We start from the raw sequence: 25,244 nt of genomic DNA, 5'->3' as shown, positions 1-25,244 counted from the left end.
TTCTCAAAGTGGACATGCATGAAAGAAAAACAATTAAATGCCAAGTTGTCATATTAATGATCTTACTAAATGACACCATTAAAGCACTGTAAGCAAGAGATTGATAATGAGCAAGTCAGTGTTATCGTTTGCTCTCATTTTGCAGGCTGGCTCAGAACCAACATTTCTCCTTTTGTTTGTAAGGAAGAACAGATTAAAGAGATGTATAAGGAAATCAAATTAATTAGGCACATAAATAAGCTGGCAGGTAAAAAACTGTGATTCAGTGAGGCAGCTCTCAACCTCTAAAGGAAGGATGGTGCATATTTGTAATACTATTTTGGTTTAAGTCCCATTTTATCTGATTTTGGATTACCCCTGACCTAACCATCAGCATCCTTACAAAGCACAAGAATGAGCCAGGTTTGTGTTCACCTCTTTCAAGGCTTGCTTTGCCCACCCTGGGGACGTGCACTGGGAGAAGCTCCCACCACAGCACTGAGAACATGGTCACCTGTAAGGTGGCCAGCCATCCCCATGGATAAGAGTATGGGCACATCCACTGCAGAAACATACCAGAGAGAGAGTTTAGGCTATGGCTTTTCTCCCAACTTTTGCAAACTCTGGGGTGTCACACTCCTGGGAAGACACCTGCCCCAGCACAGATCTTCACATATAACCTGGGTAAACACAGTCTGGCTGTAGGATCTGACTCAACCCATTTAACCTTTGGCATTTAACAAAGCACTTGGTTTAGTTTTCACTCATGTCCCATGCAGTCAGGACAGGGAGATCAGTGCTTGTGGTTGTTCTTGGGCACTGCAGTTTCTCACATGAAGAAGAAGGACAGTACAGTAATTCCCATCACTAGCTCATAACTGTGTGTTCATTTGAAGTGACCCAGTCATTTGAAAGTCATCACTACCCAAAAATTATTTCCAACTCCCCTAAACATAGACTACTACCATTTTTTCCAAACTAATTCAGCTTAATGCACCATTCAAACCTCACACCATTACTTTGTGCCAAGACCAGTTATTTTCCCAAATGTAACAGTACCCTGACTCCACAACTGCTGAAGACATGATGCAGTCTCACATCCACTGCTGTAGTCTACCATGATTAATTTTAGTTTATGGAAGTGGGTGGTAGAATGAAGGGAGAAGCAGCCATGGAAGCCAGAATCTATTCAACTATGGGAGGATCAGCAGTATCAAATGTAATAATATCTCAGTGGGGAACGTGGGAAAAAACTAAACATTAGAAATAGCCTGTGCCAAATAGTGCACACAGCATATTCCAACTTCAGATCAGCAGATAGGGTTTGCTGCCCTGAGAATGGTGCAGAGGGAGCCTCTGTTTCACTCTGTGGTTTTGGTTGAGCTTTTTATGAGTGTATGAGGAGTTCTGGGTATACAAATGCACTCCTTAAAGCTGCCATCCATCTGCACAAGCACATGGGCACCTTTAATACATGGATGCATAGATATAATAAATATGTTTTTTCCCTAATGATTTTTCCATATGAAAAAAGCAGACCCTAATGCAGCATGCAGGCAGCAGAAAGGATGGAGTATGCAGGAAGTGGCAGTGCCTGAAAAGATATATGCATATGTGTGTTTGTGTGAATTCCTATCACATTAATTCATGCCCACAAAAGCTTAAGGGCTATAGAAGCCTGGAAGAGCAGATATGAAAAACCCTTTTACACCTTATATCCATTATGTACTTTTGCTGTCAATTTGCATGCTGACATCACTGCAGTAATGGGAAAACTTATGATGATATAAAAAGCTTCATTCTAATCCATTATCAATGTGTAGCTAATATCAAAGAGAAATACCTCTGCAAATAAATTCCATAATTAAAAAAAAAATGAAAAATGAGTGTTTCTAGAATTTGTTTCATACAATCAGAGGGTTTTTAAAAAAAACCACCTGAGATTCCCTTTAATCAAAATTTCAATTTTTGACAAGTTCAGCTGTAAAGATTGGGACAACTGGCAATCTTTGAAACTTATTATTATGAGACAAAAAGGGTTGCTGAAGACTGAATGTTTACCAGACCATTCTTTTTTGTCCAGGAAATAAAGTTTTTTATCTGTGACCCAATTCATGTCTTTGAATGTGACAACTACAAACTCTAAATACAAGCTCTTCAGCATGGACTGGATTATGAACCTGTACAGCATCTAAAGCACACTTTTGGTGTGCTAAGGAAATGAATTTTAAAATACAAAAAAAAATCAAAATGCAAATTATTGCTGGCTGTATATTCATAAACTTCTCAGAAATTTAATAAGCTTTTCTTGTGCTCAAAATACTTCCTTAAAAATACCTGTTGTTCATTGCTAGGTGTTGCTAACATAATTTAAGGAAGTTTCTTGTATTCTTACCCTGAGACTTGTTTTTCCATAAGGCATCTCCCTGAAGCAAACTCAAAATCCTGCAAAAACCTCACTCCCTTTGACAGGAAGAGACAGATGGGGAAAAAAAACAACCCAAATTTAAGGGCTTTTGGAAGAAAGGCAGACTCATCACAGACATGAAACCAATCACTACACCCAGACCATAGTCAAAATACACAGATTTGGAGGTCTAAAAGGGGTGGGCACATCTGAGCAGCCAAAGAGCTCTGTATTCTTCAGACTTTTGTGAGTTTGGGACTGGTGAATCTTGGCCAGATTTCCTCATGAAATCTCCTACTGTGGCACAACTACAGCTGAAAGTATTCAAGATGAAGAAAGCAGAATTAAGTCCTCAGTACTTCTAAATACAGATAAGAATTTGAAATATGTCTTGATTTTTGACGAGTTTTGCATTTGCCAGCTTAATAGAACAGAAATAGCAAAATAAAAAAAATCTGAACTCTTACATTAAAGTACACCTTTTAGTAAGACATATTTGTGTATGGGAGATTGTCAGGGGACAATCTCCCTCTGAAGAGCTGCTGTCCATCACCAGCGAACACTGCAGTGAAACCTGGATGGCAGCACATGATGCAAACCTTGACTCATCATGTTTGCAAAAGGAAAATAGGGCTGTGGTGTGTGTTTTTGCAGGAACAAAAAAAAAAAAAGACACCACACAAGGACTGTTCTGTTCCCAGCCCAGGAGCTGCAGAGAGGTCATAAACGTGTAACTGAGGGCAGTGCTTCATCCAGATACCACAAACCAGAGACTGGTTTCCACTGAGAAGCCAGGACTTTATTTTGGCCCCAGTTCAAGCTAATGCAATGACAAATTCACAGAACAGCAAACTTCACCAAAAAGCTCTTTTAGAGTCAATATAGTATTCAATAGCCAAGGTGCCCCACACTCCTCTTTTGGAAAGCTGACCCACAAGAGCCAACGGCTGAAGCTGGCCCAACACATTGGAAATACCAGCTCTGAGTCCTATCCTGTCAGATTTTGCTAATTTTACGTCAGATTTAGCTTCTGGTTTACTTAAGGGTTTTAGCTTCTGTTTTTTTCTGGTTTTTTACTTCAGATTTTAGCTTCTGTTTACTTAAAGTTTTCTTCTGCCATCTCATATGTAAAACAACATCCACATAAATCAGTGGGGCTCCCTGCCTGCTGAGGCATTCCCAAATAACTATTGATTTCCTATGGTGAGTTAAGGCACCATGAAAAATGAGAAGAAAGGGAAATAAAACCTGAAAATGTGCAATTCATACCACAGCAAACGCTGATCTAAAGGCTAAGGTTTTTTATTATCATGTGTGTTATAATGGCATAATATCCAATACAACTGCACTAGGTGATTGGTAACAAGCATGTTAAAATGCCACAGACTAACAGAGATTAATTTACCTCCATCTTGTGAGTTCATGATGTTCAGAGCAAACAGCATTGCATTGGAGAACGTGGTAGCCTCTTCTTTGCTTGCAAAATTCAAGCCGTAGACCTGCCGTGCGTCGCGCCATTGATGAAAGGTAGGAGTTGCTTGATTGTACTTCAGTCCTTTCACAATGGAGTAATTAATCACTACCTGTGTTTTGAAACAGGAGTAAGGATTACCAATAGCTCTGTTTTCAGTGGGAAACAAGCCCACCCAACCCTTGTGTGAAGGTTACCTAAATGGGTAGAGGCAGCTCCTATGGCAGTCCCTACCTGCCTGCATGGTAAGGCAGTGTTTATTTCAGTGACAGAAAACTCACATCTGGGGGTGAGATTTACAACAGTTCAGTTCAGCCTCGGGGACTTGCAAGCCAGTTTTGCAAAATCTATTACCTGCTCCTGTTTTTTACAGCACCTCCACAGGATGCAGCTGTGCAGATGTGCAAACAGCTGTCAGGAGCCAGGGCCAGCAGCTGTTTCCATCTTTTGGAGGATGATCATGCACAATTGTTAGAAAAAGAGCCAGACAGAGCTCTTGGCACTAACCTTGCCCTATAGCACATAAATTCTTGACTCATTGCACCAGTTTTGCTTTCCTCCTCCCATGTGTCTGATCACCACCAGCTTCTTGTGCTTAGTTTTTTTCTTTAGAATCAGGCAATGACACACCCAGACCACCACTCCTCTCCCACCTTGTCCCCTGCCACACGTGTGGTGTTTTCCAGGTAAGGGGAGACTGCAGCAGAAGGCTGTTTCTTTTGAAATTTAATCTGCTAAATACAATGCCCTGTTTATCCTTGGGCAGGGCACTGGGACACCCAGCTACACAGTACAGCTGGGATCCAGACAGAAACCTCCACTGCTAAAAGTGTAAGCTGTGCTAGCTAAGGGTGGGGAGGCAGGAGTGTCCACTGCACCACTGTACCACTTTGTACACAGAATTTATGTTAGAGGTGGACCCACATACCAGAAAACCTACCTTTATTTTTTTTTTACAGACTGAGCAGCCTTTTGGAAAGTTTTCTGTTAACACTATGATTGCAACTAAAAAGCTTCAGTGTATGTAATTAGTCCAACAATATTTTTGGTAGATGACTGACAATTCTTAATTATACGGGCAGACTTTAAAAACTAATTTCAAAGATTAACAACTCCTAGCTCTGAGTTTTGAATTTTCAGTGGATTGCCAGTTAAAACTGGCAGAGAAACATTAGATGAGCACCTAATAAGGAACAAATTGTTCCACCCACATTAGTATTTTTGAAGAATAACAGTGTCTCATTGATACAGTTAACAGATGTCTTGTAACTTTACTATATTAATATACAAAAAATTTTGGAAACCAACAAAGAAGCCATTAGACCCCAAGATGATTACAGATATACTCTTATTTCTAGGATTCATTTACTTACAGAGTGAGTATTAGAGAGTGATGCAGAAGATACTATTTGAATCCTTGGTCTAGCTTTAGGCACAAATATGATGGTCCAGCTGCTGCACCCAAACCAGTATCATTACTATCATTACTAAGGCTCCAAGAAAATGCACAGAGAAGCAATCAGACCTACACTGCTTTTTTGGGGTTTTTTTGACACATTTCATTGAGAAATTTGGAACCTGTGAGCCAAAGGAAGATGCAGCCCTACACTGGGTATGCAGGCTCCAAGAATTAGTCCCCTGGAAATGGGAACTGCCATGGGAACTCACCAACATGCTGCATGGGGAGACACCCACACCAACCAGAATGAAGTGGGAACTGGTCACAGCAGAGGCATTGAACTTCCTCCTGTATCTAACAGCTTGGAAAGCCTTTTCTCCTTGAAAAATGAGAACATCACCCCATTCTTCTACTGAGCATTGGGAGAGCCTGTGCCAATGTTGCTCACACTCAAAGAGTCTCTTGAGCATCAAGTAGACTCATGCCTGGATTTCTAAACCAACATTTTTAACATGGATCAATTTTTAAGGCTTCCAACCATTTTGGCGTGGACCAAGCAAGGGAAGGCTTAGGCAGTATCTTTGAGGAAAAGTTTAGAAAGATTGTGAGCTTCTTCCAGGCTTTCAAAGTGAGCCTTTCTCACCTACTAACAGAAACCTCTGTTTCAAAGGACACCCCTATCAAAGCCCAAAGAGCACCAGAGGGTGCAGTGCAGCTGTACAATGAAAGGCAGAAATTGTAAAAACCTATGCCAAAAGTTGTTTAATGGAAGTCAGGTAAACTGCTCAAAACCTGCTTCCAATGAACTCCAAGGATCTGCTTTGTTCTGAATGTTAGATCCTTTTAATTGAATAAATACAGAATGTGAATGTTGACCTTCAGTTATCATCAGGATGCCCACACATGTAATACCTTGTTTTCAAACTCAAATCAGAGTTTACTGAGAAATGAATCACTGGGAAATGAAACTTAAAATAGCCAGACTTTCATTTTTATCTCCTTTGGCTTGTGTTTATAGAAAATGGAAAAAAAGAGGAGGAGATCTCCGGCTGTTGTTAAGAATGGGTGCACAAAGGTGTCTTGTACAGATGGTGTGGAGACTCTACAAGGCACATGATCATAATGAAGAGCTTCAGAGCAGTAATTAAAATAAAGAAGGTCTCCCTGTTTGAAGCATGGGTTTTTTACAGGTGCTTCTAAGGGATCTTTGCTCTAAAACTTCATATGTCAGTTAGAGAGCACATCTGCCAGGTTGAGCAGACCAAGAGTTCATCTTTTAATCTTCAGTTGCTGTCTACAATAGGTGAACTGGAGGAGCTCTCACTGGAAATCTTGAAGAAATAAATCATGGATTTGTCCATGGCAAACAGTTCTTCCTATAACTCTTCCCTTAGAATTTTACTTAAAAGCTGAAACATGACATTTTATATGCCACTTTTTTTCCTTTTCAACCCTCTTTTAATATTTTATATCCTGAAATAATGTAGTCTTACTCATATGTCTTACTGATATAAATGTTTGTGTTGTTTTGAAGTCTGTTAAATTCTGTATTTCAATGATCTTACGTGGCAAGGAGTTTCACAGACCAGTCATGCATATCATTTTGGCATGTTTAAATGTTCCCATCAGTATAAAAAGATTAGCTTCACTTCTACCCAGTACTCTCCTTTACCCTTTCACCTCAGTTTCAGGTGTAGGCTCCCTGGGAGCAACAGGGAATTTTAGAATCTGTACAAAAGCTCAAAACCAAGAAGCCTTTCCTTTTGACTGTGGAGCTGTGAGCTGTCAGCAGTGATGGTGGTGGTGGCTGATGGGACTCACAGGAATGGGGCTAGAGGGGACAGAGTGGGCTGCAGGGCAACAGCTGAGGTGTAACACACAGCCAGGATCATGGGAAGGGCTCCCACACGAGCCTCCCTGCCAAAACTCCTGCTTATGGAACCAGGACAAGACAATTCCTTGTTTCTGCAGAGCAGCTTGGGCCCTGCCATGCTGCCAGCATCTCTCAGGGAGCAGCCCTGACTGCTAAAACAGCAAGGATATAAAAACTGCTACAGCTGAGGCCAGATTCTTTACTCCTGTAGGCAGGCCCAAACCTGATGAAGTTCTAATCAGTTACAACAGTGATTAATTGGTCCTTTCTTTTCAAATGCTGTGGTTAGCTAATATCACAAGAATCCTGTCCCTCTTTCAGTTTTGGCTTGGGTTCACATGTACAATTTCTCACCTTCCCCAAGGCCCTGAATTAACTTCTCAGCCACATGAACACAGCAGCCCCTCAGGAGATGTGATTCACTTTTGAGTTGCACCCTCCTCCCTGCCTGTTTGTTCAGCTCGTGCCTTTGGGTGATGAGATCATGCTGAACTGACATCATTTGATGTAAAGTCCTAATTTAAAACCTTCACTTGATCAGTACTCTGGAATGGGGAGCTACTGCTTGTTAGCTTTGTGAACTTCTTGCATGGTGGCTGAAGTTCACACATGTCACCTTTACACCAGGCCAGGTAACAACAACAGCTGGCAAGTTGCAACATGGGTGTAAAAGGCATGATTGCCTCTGTTGTCTTCAAGAATCACAGTTCAGGTTGGAAAAGACCTCACTGAACATCAAGTCCAAAATGAAGGCCTCAAGGAAACATCAAACTCATGACGTTAAGTGATTGCAACACTGATCTGGCCTTAGCTTCAAACCAGTTCTGGCCCCTGTGGCGACTTCAAAGCTTCAAGGCAGCACCTGGGGGTTTCTGAAGGCTCCTGCTCAGGCCAGCATGAGCCTGTGCAAGGCTGCACCTTGTGCAGAGCAGGAAGGGAGCTCAGGTACCGCTGGTCTGTAACCCAGCGCCGCCGCGGCACGCGGTGAGCACCTCCCCGATACACACAGGGAACAGAGCCGGTGGCCACTTCCTGGGGGGAGAACAATGCTCCAGTTCTGCTGCTCTACCAATTATATTCATCTGTGGTGAACTCTACAGACACTGTCAGCTACAGAAGGAGATAAGGTGATGAGGAGATAAGGTAAGCAGAACACGAATACAGCGTCATAAGCTACAGCACATGCACCAAAAAAGGGATGGAAAAGAGAAAGACAGCTAGACAGAGACAAGACAAGGCATCTACAGAAGAGGGTATGTGGAAAATGAAAAAGAGGATGAAAATTAAAGAGAGATATTATTAGAGGTGTAATATAAACCAACAAAATTAAAAGGGAATTAAAGTCAGGCTGGGATGAAGCCACGAAGATTACTCCAGTCTGTGCCTTGACAGTTTGTAAGAAAAGTTTAAATTGTTCCTCCATGGTATTGCTGTATGACATATTTTAAACTAGCTTCTCAACTCTTCAAAAATCTGTGTAGCTTCATTAGCTTCATCATATGCCAAATCACATTTTAGCTGAAGATTGGTCCTTTTCAGATAAATATGTCTTTTCTGGCAAATCAACAGATTCACTAAAGCCTCAATTTCAGTGAGATTTAACAGAACCTGAGAGCAAGCATGAAATGGCTTGAACAGAGAATTATTTTAACTGAAATTCATTTCTATTCTCTTTAAATGCAAATACTTAGCAAGCCTAGCAAGCTTATGATTCCATGTCAGACTCATATAAAATATATTAAATTCTGAATCTTGAGACTTTCAGAGTGTTCCTTTAAGTACTACTATTCTGTCTTGATTTTACTGATAATACTGGATTTTTATAATCATATTTAAAGGAAACACTTTGTTTAAGGGCAGTTTTAGGCGACTAAGGTAAGTTAGTTTAAGGGCAGTTTTAGGTGACTATAATTTCTGTTTAGTTAAAAGAGGATTTTTAGTCTTTAAACTCTGGAGAAATATATTCTTCTACCTGTTTCCTTCTGAACTGAGATGATTTTTAGATAGCATGCAGCATCTTCATAAGTTGGAACATTTGCAAGCAAATAAAATATTACAGTTAACAAAAGCATGTTCAAAGGGCAGCTTAAGATTTGACTTTTTAATATGTCCTACTCTTTAAACTGCATAGTGTGATTAAGACAGACCTCTGGTACTTAGTCTCCCTTACATATATACATATTGACTTTATAACTTCTGCTTCTTTTACACCAGCTATTCAGTCCCATCTTAGATTGCAGTCACATGAAAATCATTTACATTCACCTGCTGGCTATGTAAAATGAAGAACTAGCATGGCCTGGGACAGAGCAGTACTGGCTTTCATAACTGACAAAGAAAACACTGGATTTCATTTCTTTTTGAAAATATTTTCTATTTCTGAATGGAACTATTTTCATGTATTGCCTTTGCTCTACAGAAAAGAATAAAAGCAGTCGCAAAACTTTTGGCGGGTGTTTCAAAAGTGCACTGCAAGGAGCTGAAAACCAGTGTGCTCGAAACCCACCTATTTTTGTTCCTCTTTTTCAGAATGATTACTCTGCATAGGCATGGTGTACCAAAGTCATGTCACCTCCAGCAAGCAACCTGAGTAACTTTTCCAGTTGGCCCAAGCACCTTTACAGCTGTCAGCTGAGGATCATCAGCATTTCCACAAGCAGGTCCATCCATTCAGCACTGGTGGCAGCTGAGAGGTGGTGGTGCCCTGGCTCCTGCTCTCTGGGTTGGCCTGACCTGGCTCAGCCTGGCTGGATTTGCCCTGCCCCTGCCAATGTCACACCAGCAGCAGTGCTTGCCTCACCTTCCCACTGGCCCACTTTTTCCTGCTCCCTGTGCCATGCACAGAGCCCAAGGTGAGCACAAAAGGTGGGCAGGCTGGGCTGCCACTGCCAACCAGCCTCATGCCAGCACACGGGGGCAGCCCTCAACTCTGAAATTCCTGCTCTAAAATGCAGGTACTGCACCACTACTCCACTCAAGTGAACTTTTGTTTGGGGTCTAATTGTGACACTCTGGTGGCACAAGCTGCCCAGCACAGCTCAAATCAGGCTGCTGGAGCCATGCTGTGGCAGCCCTGGGTTGAGCATCATGCTCTGTGGCCAACAGGGGTCTGATCCCAGTTCTGATAATCTAAATCCCATATTATTCCTTTAATACCCAAGGAGGTCCTGCAAAATTAGTCCGCTGTAAATCAGATCACAGTGTGCACCTAGGATTTTAAAGTGCATTACAAGGAACTAATTGCTTATCACAGCAATGTAACAACCAGTCTTTGTGGGACAGCAGTGCAGAACAATTGATTTTTATTTCTATTTTTAATATAGTACTAAGAACAAGTAAAAAGTAATCTGGGGGGAGCTGAGAGCAAAACCTGCAGAGTGAATAAGACTCATTTCACAAGAAAAAATTGAGGGGGGAAGAAATAACATTTAAATCTCTTTGGCATCTACCAAACACTCTTTTTTCAAATAAGCAGTAATAATTTATGACATATTGTGTGTGCAAAAAATTATACAAAACCTGAATCACTGGAGTATATAAACAGACTAGTAGACACCTTGCAGGGAGCAGGAAATGTTGCATTAGGTATAGAATTGAGCTTACCAAATGAGATCAAAGGTTAATTTACAGGAAACCTGATGTAGTTACTCACTTGTTGATCCTGCAGTTTAACTCCAACTACCCTGAAGGTGTTTGTGGCCGTGTTGTGGTAGATGTTGATTCTGCTGAATCCCTGCTGTCCAGGTTTGATTGGCACCCATTTCTTACTCGTATCGTCATAGACCATGACTGAAGCTCGGGCTTGGCAAATACTCTGTTCACTGGGGAGAAAAACAAAAATATAAGGAATGAAAAGAGTGAATTTGCTGCTTATTGCTTATTACTTAAAGCTTCTAAAGGAAAAAAAAAAGACAACAGAAACTATCAGTACTGCTTTCAACATATGTTTTATAAGAGATCTGCTAATCCTTTGAATGCGCTCTCTTAAATTAAAGCTGACATGTTATGTGTTCACAGACTTAAAAAACCTCCTGTACGCTGCTGTTTTGAACCAATAATCTATTTTATATAAAACATTAAGCCCTGAGAAATAACCTGCATCACATAAACATTATGAAAACTGTCCAACAGCATGAACGCTCTATTTATTTTATATATCTATTGGCAAGCGAAGCCTTTTACATTTGCATGAAAACCTACCAATATTTTACAGCTTGCTGACAAAACAAACGTGACACCCACAGCTGAGTTATACATTTCAAACTGGAAGCAAGCAGACCTTGGAGCAAAAGCCATGTTAGGTAAACTGAAGAAATCAATTAAGTTAATCCAGCTGACGCCTAATTCCCAGACCCGCTGACGCACTTGGAAGTCCCAGAATACCCAGAGCAAAACACACAGGAACTCTTTTTCTCCTTCATCCTCATAGCAGAGAAAGTGGGGAAGGGGAATCCACAAACCTGGATGCATGCCAGTATTAAAGTATATAACCACTGTTTTGTATAGTGTAAATAACTATTTTTCTCCTTTATAGTCACTGAAATTCCTCAGTACATTAGCTCTTGTTTGTTAGTCATATCCTGACTAATATACATATAGAGAATCATAATAAAACACACCCTTCAAGGGCAATAAATGCCACTGGCAAATGCTGTGACATGTCAATACAGCTCAGAATTCCAGTTCCACTCTCGTGATCTCCCAGCCAGTTTTCTTATACCAGAAGAAATACAAGTTGAAGAAAAAAATTAATCCTGCAAATTTTGGAGCTTTGAGGTCTTTAAATATAACGGGGATCTTCAACAAGCAAATAGTGCATCTTATGATGCATTTATGATTCAATTAGTGCATCTAAATGAAACTGTTGACTGTCCTGTTAACTTTAGACTGATACATAGGTATATACATACCTCCCTTCCTCAGCCCAAGCCATATTAAATAATTTTCAACAATGCAACAGCAAGTGGTTAATCCGCTTTGCACACAAATCCTTCTCCTCCCTCTTGGTTTGGGTTTGCCCCCCTAGCACACACACACACACACACACACACACACACACACATACAGGAGAAGCTCCTGGGTGATGCCAAAACCATGCTGCTGCACTGCCACTGTGCCAAATTACACCACTTGTAAATTTTATCAACTGCTGCACACTCAAACCTGCCTGACCCCATCACTGCCATCCTTTTAATGAAAGGGAGCATGTTACTTCAAGTATTAAGAGGATCTGGGTTGATTACAGCAGCAATTTTCAATCTTTTCTGACCTGTGGGTCTCAAAAAGATTTCCAAGGCAGATGTATCCCCCATGGTAGACTAAAGCCTACTGACTCTGGCTTGTTTTGTCAATCACTTTGCACAGCCTCCAGGTAGCCCACAGGCCTCCTCCAGGCTGTGAGTAAAAGCCTGGAAAGTCCTCACAGCATTTATAGAGGGAGCAATGATGCCAGCAGACATCTCTATAAAGAACAAGGTAGGAAAATTCAGAATAAATTGTATTTTTATTACATATCATAGAAACAGCTAAATTCTGTTACCAGAGCAATATATACAGATCAGAAGAACAAAACATGATTTTATTTTTATTCAGAATTCATAAAATCCAGCTCATCTACCAGTTGCTATTGCTTTGTGAGATACCTGGTATTATTTATTATTTTACCTGGAGAACAGCTGCACCTTTGCTGATGTACTTACCCACCAAACACCTCTCCCCCCCTGTTTTTTAAGGTAAGCTAATGTCTTGTGGCAGCTCCTCCATATCTGACACGAGCAGCTGAGGGATTTGAGCTCCTTCCAGCCTGCCTAATCCTCCAGCTGCAGCAGGAGCTGCAGCCTGGCAGCAGTGGCAGCATTGCCTGCATCCTCCAGACCTGCTGGGGACACTCAGTCTGCCTTGGATTCACAGAGAAAGAGACCAGCAAACAGCAGGTACACTGGATTGCCTTTGTCATATGGAAGTGGAAAGGCTAAAAATAATCCCCAGTGCAGTCTCATAGGTGGATGGTGGCCACCTACCTTTGCTAGCAGGTGTCTTGTGCCACTCCAGCTCCAGAGGTGGGGAGAGCATCAGCTGCCCAGGGCACAGCAATGCCCTGCCCAGGAGCCAGGGGCTCCAGGAAAATGTTCCTGGGAGAGTGACACTCAGCCAGTGTGACACCACGTCCTTCTCCTCAAGCCTTGCCAAGCACTACAAGTCCTGCTGTGCACTAAAGTAAGCAAGAGCACATCACTGGCTTCATCAGAGCAAGCCTAAAAACCCAATGCTGTCTCCATTTCAGATTAATTTTGAAATCCACAATTACCACGAGCTGCTAAATTAGTCAAAATTAAATTATCCTTACTTACAACAAAGACACTACACCTAACCATCCAGACACGGGTGCCTTAACATGGCATTGCTCACTGTGCCATACGCAGATCCCAGCAGATACAGCAACTTTGCCTTCAGGCTTTGCTGCCACCAAAATCAGCAGCAAAGGAGCTGCTGCTGCCCTGTGGCTGAAACACAGACCTCAGGAGCAGTGCTTGATGCACGACAGCCAATTGTTACTGTGACATAAAGTAACAGCACATCAAGCTCCATCCCTGCTTTCTGCAGTCAATGGAAGTTTTTCATCATTCATTTAAATGGAAACAGGATTGAGCCTGTTATCTGGCCTCCAGTGAAATAACAGAAAGGAACATAAAACAGCACACCAGGGGAATCCTTTCCTGCAAAGCACTTCATCAATCTTTCAACATCCAAAATGCCTCCAGGGACCCATTGCTAGCTTGCTGTCTCCCCCTAAATGGAGTGAGACAACTCCAAGAGTTTAGTAACTCTGTGTCCTGAAGACTTTCTACTCTTCCTATGCATAAAAGGCACAACTGTCCCACTGCTGCTTTAGGAGGCTTCTCTGAAATCAGCCCAGGAAATGCTCCCTTTATAAACCTCACTGAGAATCTCTGTATTACTCTCTGTACATTATTTTAAACACAAATCAAGCACCAGTGGTTTCACAAAGGTCCAGCAAAATTTTGGGTTATTTTTAGGACCATACATCACTGATGTCAACTCCATGTGACAGGTAATAAATGTGCTTAGTGACACAATTCTGAGTACCCACATTCCTTCTCCATGATAAGAGTTTGTTATATATTAGTATTTACATGCAAAATTATGCTTGCACACATCTAGAACTTGCTTTATTTTCCTAATACACAAAAGTTACTGAAAATTTGGTATTTGATGGAGGTCCATCAAATTTCACACATGTCAAAAATTAGGAATTCTTCTACTGATATTTTATTTTACATTAACAAGCAGTCAGACTCATCCACCTGACTTCTGACCATAGGTAATTATGTATAAAAATATATAAAAATTGAATCATAGAGAGGTCTTAATTACAAAATTGTTCAGGTTTGTGCACAACATCTGCTCCAATTTGCAACACTTTACTATGGGGCAGATTAAAGTCATCTTATTTAAATGTGGAGGGGAGGGGGTTCTTCCTAGGGACCCCAAATCCTAATATTCACCCCTGTTTATTCTGAAAGCATTACATCTGTGGGATGGCAAACCTCTGCACTAGTACCATTTGTTTGCCTGAAGTTAAAGAAAGTTTAGTTTTGTTCACACATGATATCTAAAATCCAGTGTTCATAGTTGAGATTTATAGAATATTGTTTCAATACTACAAAACTGTAAATTAAGAAAAAAAAGCTTGCAGATAATACTGTTTGTTTCATTCTGTGTGATACATTTTGACCCACTCTCATCCATCTCTTCTGTGTAAGATTAATCTTAAAAAATCAGCAGATTGCTTAAATTGGATTGAACCCTTCTTGAAAGGTCAGCATTGACCTTTCTTGCCCAACACTTTGAGACAGTGCTGCAGGGAAGGTGCCTTTGTCCTGGAATAACTCTCCTCTGCTCTTCCATCTGTTCAGAACCTGAGAACGCAGTCCATTCTTCCTGGCTTCTAGTAAGCATAAGATTACCAAGATCTACAGCCAAAAAAGAGCCACAAATGGAATAGATAACACCAGGATTCTTGGGAAAATACCTGTATTTTTTGTGAATTGTCACATGACAAACAGTGGCTTGGCACTACCTAGCCCAGTGGGTTATCCAAATATACAAGCAAGTAGCTCAGGCTGGAACCACAAAAGACCAGTCCCAGAGAATAAACAGGAAAAAGAGAGCAAACCATAATGTTTGGAGGAGAGTCTGGCTCTGAAGGGTCTCTAAGGCTTTTCCCTCTTGTTCCAGATTGAGTGGCCAAGCTGCACTGTGCTCCTTCACTGACCTGTTTTCTCTACTTACACTGTTATCCTCTTATGAGTAAAACTTTTGCAGAGCTTGGTACTGAGTGACTGAGCCTGCTCTGACCAGCAGCCCCGTGCAGAGCCTGCATGGCACAGGGTTATCCCAGCCCTAGCCTGGACCCCTGTGCAGCACCAAACCACCCAGAGCTCACACCTCTGGGGCAATGGGAGAGGTTTCAAATACTTTCTCTTAGAGCCAGGACAAGGTCAGACAGCTTTTGGGGGGTCACCAAATCACGCTCACAAAAGGTGTAACAAGTACCCACGACCAGCTAACATTGGGACCAAACACTTAATTCTGTGGGCTTTACTCCAGCATGCCAGGTGGACCTGGACACTTCCACTATCCTTCATATTTACAGACACAACTGTGTCCTTGGGACAGACACTCCCTTAGCATAAGCTTTTTCCCTCTGAAAGCTCCCTGACAGAAATCAAGATCCCATGCTTTGAACCAATTACAGATCTACCTTTATCAAGCTGCTCATGATTCTTTGACCTTTAAAGATGCTCTTTTCTCGTACTCATAGAAAAAGCAAATAGCTATTTATACAAGCATTTACCTTATTTTTCATTTCCAGCTCCCATACATCCCCCCTCAATATTTTTATTATTAATAATTAAAGTTATTTTAGACTGATCTAATCACACTTATTGGTGTGAGAAATTGTTGACATTACTTAGCCCTAGGCTTGCCTTACTTGAGAATGAAACCTCAGCCCAGAAAATGTGGGGGATAATGCACAAGTCATTTAGCACATCTTACTCTACTTGTACACTGAGGCTGCCACAGGAAATCACATTTGTGTGGTTAAACGTGACATGCAAGAAATTGCTGATGCTGATTGTAGAAGCTGACAGAATACTCTCAGTGTCAGCTTAAACAGCTAATGTACATCCAAAATCCTGTATACAGAGATGTGCAATCTGTGCAGTACAGATCTGTGTTAACCTCAGAATTAGCAAGATACAAGTCATGCTCCTGCAGCATTTTAAAGTGTACCTCAAACACTAATATACTAATTTGGTAAACATTTTAATAGCTTTCACTTTAATAAACATAATAATGACTGGGATGCAGGGGAAGTGTTTCAGTAGTAACCTGAAACAATGGACATTTGTCTCTGACCATTGGATTTAGAGAACAAAAAACCTGAGAGACCCTCTGAAGACAAGACAGTCAGATCATTTGGGCTTACATAGAGACCATAGCTGAGATCTGAGCTTGTTACAGATAAAGCTGCTGTAGTGCAGTGACTCTCCAGCCTTCCCACCAGAGATTCACCACCAGCTCTGCTCATGGCCCCACTTCTTCTTGGGAGGTTCATTTCTCCAGCACAATGTCACTCACACTTGTGACTCCTGGGACCCCCTGTTTCAGAGTCTACTTCCCTCTGCAACCAAAGTTGCAGCACAGCCGGTGTCACCATCGTTCACCTTTGTCCCAGAGCCCTGAAGAAACTTCCTCAGGCAATGCAGCAAGACCTCATAGTGAAAATACAGCATTTAGCCCTTGATCACACCAAAGGGCAGCCCCATGGGGGCTTTATAGCCAGAAAGGTGCTTTTAGTCCCCAGTGACATGAAAATGCTTGACTATTTTATAGATATTTAAATAGTAGCAGTCACACTCTCATCTATAATATGGAGGTGCCACAATGACTACCTCCAGTTGTTTTCTGAGCTCCATTTTCTGGCATTCCCTGAAAAACCAACCCATGGGCCCAGTGGTCAGAAGTTCTCAATTTACACTCGCTCCTGGTTACCTGCCTGTGCAGAGGGACCTACCCAACAGTGCTGCCCTTGCTCCAGTCAGCCTGAAGGGAAGCTCCCAGAGAAGCTGCTATTTTTTGGCCTCCTGCTCACGTTTGCACATTCACCTTGCAGATCTTTTGGTGCTGGAGTTTGCGCTGCCAGTGGGAGATGAGCCTTTTGCACTAAGCATCTGCTGAAGGTGCCTGGCCATCACCTTTCTCCACTGTTAAACTCTAGCATCTAGACAGTTTAATATTAAATAATTACAAGAAAATAGTAAAAATATGAAGCCTCCTTCATAAGCAACTCTCAAAAGGACTGACACTGTTAAATACAATCATGACACAGCTGCAAGACAAATACATATTTTACAGAGCAGGAAATGGAAATACTGGTACTTATAGGGCTATTAAGAGTAAGATGAACACCAGTTCACCTCCATAAGGAAGAATATTCAAAAGTTACTTTCTGTTAGGAATAAGACATTAATTTTGAATTGTCCCTTAATACATTGGCATACCCAGTGGGAACAGCCTTGTCCAGTATCTGCTGCAGATACCCACAGCAGACATATCAGCTGGAAACCAGAGAAGAGGCAGTTTATGAGGCACCCAGGTTGCACACTAAGCCAGGACTTTGGCAGATGAGTTGCTAAATTTGGGAACACACACACAATCCTGGCATGACCAGAGAAACTTGCATAACCTTCTGTCACACCTCAATGCTCTTGAACATGGGAAAAGTGAGAAAAAATACAAAAAATTATACAGTATGCAAAACATGACTGCAGAGGAACAGATACTTCACCTGGGTCTGACTGTCAGCCCAGAACAGCTCAGTCCTCAGCACTGCCAGCCAAGGTCTGTGAGAGCCCTGACCTCTCAGTGTCTGCCACAGCACTTAAATAGCACATCTGCCAATCAGTGCAGATTTGGGGCCAGCAGAGAGGCCACAGATTGATGCCCTTGTAAGCCAGCACATCTGCTTAGTTTGTGTTGCTGAGATTTTAAAACCATGCAGCGTTGTTAATTTTAACCCATCCCTCCTCTGGTAGGTTTTGTGAACTGAAGCATAAGAATTCAAATGACTCTCAGGGGAACTCCGGTTATCAGGATCTCAACTCAGCATGCTAAGAAATGCTTAAAGAGATCTGCTTTGCACAAGGCACTTCACTGGGGAAGTGGTGTGATTAAGCTAAGTGCCACTGCTGCCAGGCCACGCTCCAGGAAACTTTTCCTTCCAAGTTCCAACAGCTGACTGCTAATGGGGACTCCTAATGGAGGAACTTCACTGCTCCGTTAATGCTTTGAATCGTGTAAAATTTCTTTCTGTGAAGTGGGGCTCGCTTCCAGATTTTATACACCACCTAGAAGATACACTTTGGGAGTTGCTAGAAGTAAATATCAAGTAAATGCTTAGAAGTTCCTAAAAATGAGTCAAGTAAATGGCCTGAAGAAACACCAGGAACTCAATTAGAGAAAAACAGTAAAAAAGCAACTCAACTGGACCAGGTTGCTATCAATATAAACTACTTCCCTTCCCCCTGAAATTGCAGAAATAAAAGCGAGAAGTACCTAATCTTGTAAAATATGAATTATGCAAAACTGAACTGTCAAGTGAAAATACATGACTGAGGGTTCTCACTCATGGGCCAACCATATCTGTATTTCAGGAGAATGATACCTTAAAAAAAGGCTTTGAAAGATCATAATCACAACTAATGACCAGGAAAGACAGACTTGAAAGTGAATAGAGGAAATCAACATAAAGATCTTTCATTAAAGCTGGCATCACTTTGCCTTGGTTTCCCTTCAATCCCAGAAGAAATGTAAATAAACCTGTGACAATTCCCCTAGAGCTGATGGAGGCAGATCAGGAATGAAGAAACACTCGCTTCATCAAGTCAGCTTCTCCCTCACTACCAGGGGATGCATATTAATGTAGCATGCCATAAAAGCTTAATTACCATTTTATACAATTATAAATTATCCTACCAGGCTATAACCAAAACACAAACCTTCTGTGTTTATCACAATACGTGCTCTCCTTCACATCCAGTCACATTAATTCTGGTCACCAAAGTCCCTGCCAACAGGCACAGTCCCCAGGTACTTACGTGCCTGCCATGGAGGAGGACCTGGTCAGGCAATCCCACAGAGGTGTACGCTCAAAGCCGGCACGTGTGCTCAAATCCAAATACTCTATTTCACCTGAGCAGAAGACAAATTTGGCAGAGAGACAAGCCAAGAGTCTCTATGAAGGCTTATAACCAAAACAGGAAAGGGAAGCGCTACTGAGAGAGCAGGAGGGCAGGAAGTAACATAGAGCAGGGGCGGGGAAGCCACTTTAAAGAAGAAATGTATTCTTTCTTATAGCTGCTTTGCTGAGCAAAAGTACAAACAATATAGATTTAGATTAGATGTGCCGTTGTTGCCTCATTGGAGGCATGGACATTAAAAACTTTTTGTGCATTTTCTCAAGGCACAGGTTCACTGTCCAAGAAAAAGCAAAAGCAAATAAAGCTCAGACCAAGAAAAAAAATTGCTGTTATTCATTTATGGCACGGGTGTTTACACAATGAACCAAACCCAGGCGCCCTGGTGGCACCGAGGGCCCTGTACTGCCTGGCAGCCAGCCTGGCATCCTGCTGAGGTCCAGCTCCAGCCCAGAACTTTACCTGGCACAGCACAGTGCAAATTTTATCTCCTCACCTACTTAGATGCCTTTTCCACATCTGCTCAAGTTGACCTGGAGCAGAGGACACAGGGTGCAGACACCAGGTAACTTCCCAAAGCACCCAAAAAACTGCAGAGCTTCTCAGCTCTTGAAGAACTGCTGGAAACACAGTCAGAAGCCATGGTTTTACCACGGAGGCACACAGACTTTCTCTGGGAGTCAGCATCAGAGGCCCTGAAGTCTCTGCTAAAGAGAGCAAAACCTGCAGAGCCCTGAGGAGACCAGTCTTCAGGAGATCACACGATTCCTGACATCCTTGCCTTGCTTTCAGAGTGTAACATACATTTGTAAAACCTTAGATCCCTGTTCAATATAGCAAAAAGAGAGATGTGTAAGAAATAGGCTGAATTTGGCAAGGCACCAGCTACACAAACCCTTCAATGCAGTTTCTGCTGGGCAGCAAGGGTTGCAAACACTGCTCCACCTAAGCAGGGGAGCAGAGCTCTTTTCACCTTCACTGCTTTTCCTGTTACAAGAGATGACTTTCATGGTCCAACTGAAAGACCTACAGAAACTACTGCTGAAATGGCACCTAGTGAAAACATGGGTGTCAAAATCTGGCTGCTCTCCCAGCTGCTGGGACATCGCCTGCTCAGTTGCTGCTTCCAGTTCCTCTGCAGAAAATCTCTGTATGACTGAAGAGTTTCAGTTTTCTGATGGGGGGAATTTAAAAGCCAACAAGAATTGAAGTTCTCACTGACATTTAAGCACAGTTTTTTCTGTAGTGCTTTTGTTTTTCTCTCTTTTTATTTCTTTCTGTTTAATGAAGCATTTTATTATTGCTTGGGATTTCAATTTGGCTGCATTTTCCTGATACTACATCCTTCTGCTTTGAGATCTGTGTGGATGTCGGGCAGTACCTTGTTTCATTCAAAAAATCCTGCTTTTCATGAATTGAAAATTTTACATTATTTCAGGTCAAGTGGCAATTTTTCTATATAGCTTACACATTTCCTTGACAATAATTGTAGAGTTAGTGCAAATAGTACTTTACTGCATGTATCAGAAAAGGACATAACCTGAAAAATGCATCTCCAAGTAAGTATGGACACAAATCACTAATGGCCCAGATCAGCCATGCTGGCTTCACTGTTCTAGGCAGAAGGATGCAGGAATATGAACTTAGATGAACTTAAGAAGGTGAAGATAAGCAAAGATCTGAGGAGCCTTTTCATTTCTCTGATGTGTCTGAGATAGATATGGTCACTGATTTGGGGGAAACGAGACAGCACTTATGAGGTATGATAATTTCCCTGTTAAACCAAGCAGGTATTACCCTCCTTACACACAAATATCAGCTGCAATAATATCAGCTAGAAAACCCTGGCTTTAAAGATTTGGTTCTCCTGAACAAACACCTTTGAGCACACCTGGAAACTCCCAATCTCCTCCCTCCTGCTAGCACTGTGCATGAAGCACTGTGCACTTTGCTGAAGGACAGCAAAGAGCAGGTCACTACTGACAAATCCAATGTCACCCTAGGAAATAGTGACAGTGAGTAGGACAAAGCCCAGGGCTGCCTTTCCATGCCCCTGTCATAAGCCAAATTAATTTCACTAAGCAGCACAGCATACATTCCAGCAGAAGTGCCTCTAATCACCTCTTTGCATTGCTAAAATGCCTCCATGGCCCTGGACTAGAAAGGGAGCACTTAGAAGGACACAGCACTCTGTGACAAATGACACATAAGACCGAGTAGCTGACTTCTATCCAGTCCTCACAAAGAACCATATGCTGGATAAACAGATTATTTCAGTCATGTGTTGAGATCTGTGTGAGCAGATCAGGATTCCTAAACACAGAAGCAAGGCTTTAGTTGCAATTAAGTGAATATTCCCATAGGTTTGCAAGCAGCACGTCTGCTGGCCATGTACTCAGCTTTCATGTTTCAAACACTCCCAAATATTGGATTTGCTTTCTTTTGGAGAGTTTCCTTACCAGATGAATCGTGATTTGTATATGACAATAATGTTATGTATTCTCAATCCTTAGAGCTATAGGCTGAGCTAGAAAGGTGAGTGCCTCAGCCTCAAAATGACTCATCTCCAAGCATAAAACCCAGGCTATTTTTAAGAATGAAGTGAATCACTGTAGAATGTGTTGCTTATACAATTTAAAAAATAAGAATCACAATCATAGTATAAAACTGTACCCACCTACGAGTTGGTTGAAGGTAGACATGATTAAAATATTTTTTTCTTAACAAGCATGTTTCAGACCTTCCAAATAACTATTTATACTTATATATCTTCTGGGCTTAGTTCTGTGTTATTCTCAAAAGGCAACATGTATATTGCACAAATTTCAAAATTTGCATATGGCAAGACTTTCATTTAACGATTTCATGATTAAGAAATCTGGAAGTTCCCACTGAAATGTTACACTCAAATTTCATAAACTACAAGAGAGTTTCATGAATATATGCACAAATGATATGCAACAGCATATAAAATATGTATTTATACATTCAGATTTGTAAATCTAATTTCACAGCTGTTAATAGTCTTTGAATGTAAGACATTTCCTCATACACTGAGATTTGCAACTGTTAAACATGCTGATGAGGCAAAAAAAATTCCTTGTCCTCAGAAAATTTAACCCTGTATGTTAATATATGCTCTTGCTCTCTCAAATCACTTTTTTTCCACGCTCCCCACTCATTTGAAAGGACCAAGAGAGAAACCAGACTGGAATGTAAAATATGCTTATTTACTATTAGAAGAGTTAAAAATGTGCAGTGAGGTGAGGTGCTGGGTGTCACTTCAACAGCAAAACAACTGATCCCGCACTGAGCATATTTTACAAATCAGTCTTTTTGGGGATATTAATTTAGGATGCAATCCCATCACTGCTGAGGTGCAAGGAAGTCTCTCCATGGACTTAAGAGGGACAAGATTTAGCCCTTTGTATAGATCCATTCAAGTAGTGATAAATAAACATATGGCAGGAAAAAAGTCTTTTGAAGGCCACGTGTTATGCAGGATTTGGGAAGCTCTGTTTTTTCCTTCTGGGAAGCCCCTGGCTCTCAAGTCATGCAGTGCCCTTTGCTAAGATTATCTCATCTCACCCTCATTCTGCAGAGGGAGCAGTCAGGACTCACCTGCTTGCAGGGGGATGTTTTGGCTGATGCAAACAGCTTAGGTATTGCCTGAAGGAAATAACTGTATTGCAAAGAATTAACTCCATGGCTGCCTTCAATTTTCCTCTCTATAAACTGTGATGAGCAGTGGGCAGTGAGCCCAGACCCCACGGTAAGCAGCATGGAACAAGTTACAGACCATATGGAGAGAAATAAACTGCCACTTCATACACAGGGTATCTATAGTGCTTTGTGCTTGAGTCAGCTAATTGCACATCCGCAAATCAGCACATTTATAACAAACGGAGCACTATGATATCATGGGAAATCTATTTAACATGATCAAAGTCTGCCAGGAAAAGTTCCCCTGAAATTATGAAAGTACTTAAAGAGTCCTGAGTGCCGGGGACATTTTACAGTCCTTATTAAACAAACATTTTCCCATTGTTTCATGGCAGCTGGTGGTGCCAAGGGCTGTATCATCCAAGGCTCCATGTCAGCAGTCTCACTGCAGCCACCAGCTTGGGCATCTCCCTGCTGCAGGCAGGAGGCACCTCTGTACCTATAGCTAGAACCAGCCCCTCCACCCAGACCTGCTCCAATGCAGCAAAGAACAGCTGCTCTTCCCAGCAGCACCTCAGCTCAGGCTTACCATCTCCTTTCCTTTTCCAGAAGCTGAGATTTACAGTATTGCAAACCTCCTATACTTCAAATTTTAGCTTTTCCACATAACTTTTCTTTTATGTCAAAGTTTAGCAATGCCCTTGATCTAAAGAGCTATTAGATATGGTCTAAGTGTAAATATAAACTTACTTGGGGTATCAGCTAAAAAACATTCTCATATTTATGTCACCAAGCATATGCTATCTCCCAACATTGCTCCACAGCTGATGTATTTTCACCTTCAGCTTGTATTTTTCCTTAAACTTTAGTAAACATGATGAGTGGTTTCAGCAGCTGTTGGCAGAGGTCCTTTCAACTGCCTACATTACTTTTTTGTAGCTCTTGATTTATGAGGTGATCATGTACATTTCTGGGGTTTGTACTTGAAACAAGAAATACCAACTTCACAATAGTCCCAAAGGAAGACCAGGAGCTTCTCAATCAAAACTAGCACTGCCTCAATTCTGGTACTTACCTTAGCTATTTAATGCTATCCACCATTAAGAAATGCAATTCAAGCATCATGTTTTGCTGAACAGATCAGATATTTGTATCATGAGACAGCCCTATCACATGTGGTTGGCACCATAAGCCCATGGAATGGTTTCTATCACAAACCTTTCAGAGGTACATGGGTGAGGTGCAGCCCAGCAGGTGTGAACATAAGGAGAGGTTTTCTGACATAAGGGATGCCAGAGTAAAGAAAAACCATATAAACACAGCTCAAGAGACTGGAGGGAAAGCAGCTGACCAAAAACCCATCAGAAATCACACATAACTGTCTTTTTTATCAGTTCTCTAAAGGCACATGCCTGTCTGATATCCAGGTCATATAAGGTGATATTCATTGGGAAAGCACTTTTCAAGACAGAAACCCCATCCCTAAAAAGTGAGGGCTCAAAGTGAAAGTTGTGCAGGCTCTAGAAGGCTAGGTTCACACCAAGATGAAGAATGCCCGCCCTTGTTTCTGATATTTATGTTTCCTGGAATAGGACAGGTTGGAAATAATAGCTGACTTATAGGCACAGGGGAACTTCAACTTGCAGAAGGATCCCTGAAGGTGGAATGGGTACAGTCAGCAGTTTTTCATGTCAGCTTTCACTGCCATGTAACACAACGAGGTGCACACATACAGAGATGCTCTCTCCTTTAAAAGCATCCATATTCCTTCCACATTTTTTCATGTCTAAAATAATCCCTTGTAGCATTTAACAGGATACTGAGGTAGTTTTGCATGAATCAATACTTGCTTTACCCTTGCTGAAGTTGATGGCAAAATTCCTATTAGCAATTAGCCATTCCAGCTGCAGCAGCAATTTACCTTTTATATCATCTGTGTCATCAGGCAGTAGAACAAGGTAAATTATACTGGTCTGTTGAAGCCCCATCTTAAATCCAGTGTTTGCAGTGATGGACAATGAGTGTGGCCCTGATATTTGCAGATATACTTTGGCTGGGAAGAATAACAAATCATTGTTGGGCCCAAACAAGCTGCACAATTGAGTCACAGTGTTGATTTAGATTAAGTATCTTTAGTCTGTTAAAAAGTGAACATTGCAGATCTGACT

At 41.6% G+C, this 25,244-nt stretch overlaps 1 protein-coding gene across 7 annotated transcripts in view; it reads right to left on the bottom strand.

Moving 5' to 3' along the window:
- The window catches only part of EVL (Enah/Vasp-like), a 147,373-nt gene that overhangs the window by 58,996 nt on the left and 63,133 nt on the right, over nt 1–25,244 (bottom strand). For 6 of the 7 annotated variants that reach the window (XM_077180689.1, XM_054635429.2, XM_054635431.2 and 3 more), the window contains exons 2-3: nt 10,782–10,950; nt 3,792–3,969 (exon numbers count right to left, since the gene is read on the bottom strand). In XM_077180689.1, coding sequence (XP_077036804.1) covers nt 3,792–3,969; nt 10,782–10,950 — 347 coding nt within the window. Of the gene's footprint in view, nt 1–3,791; nt 3,970–10,781; nt 10,951–19,314; nt 19,451–25,244 lie in introns of those variants that run through there. The other variant, XM_054635428.2, reaches the window with a different exon arrangement.

Source organism: Agelaius phoeniceus, chromosome 6 (genome assembly GCF_051311805.1).
Source record: "Agelaius phoeniceus isolate bAgePho1 chromosome 6, bAgePho1.hap1, whole genome shotgun sequence".
In the NCBI taxonomy this organism is placed as follows: domain Eukaryota; kingdom Metazoa; phylum Chordata; class Aves; order Passeriformes; family Icteridae; genus Agelaius; species Agelaius phoeniceus.
This window is presented reverse-complemented; position numbering and strand designations above follow the sequence as displayed.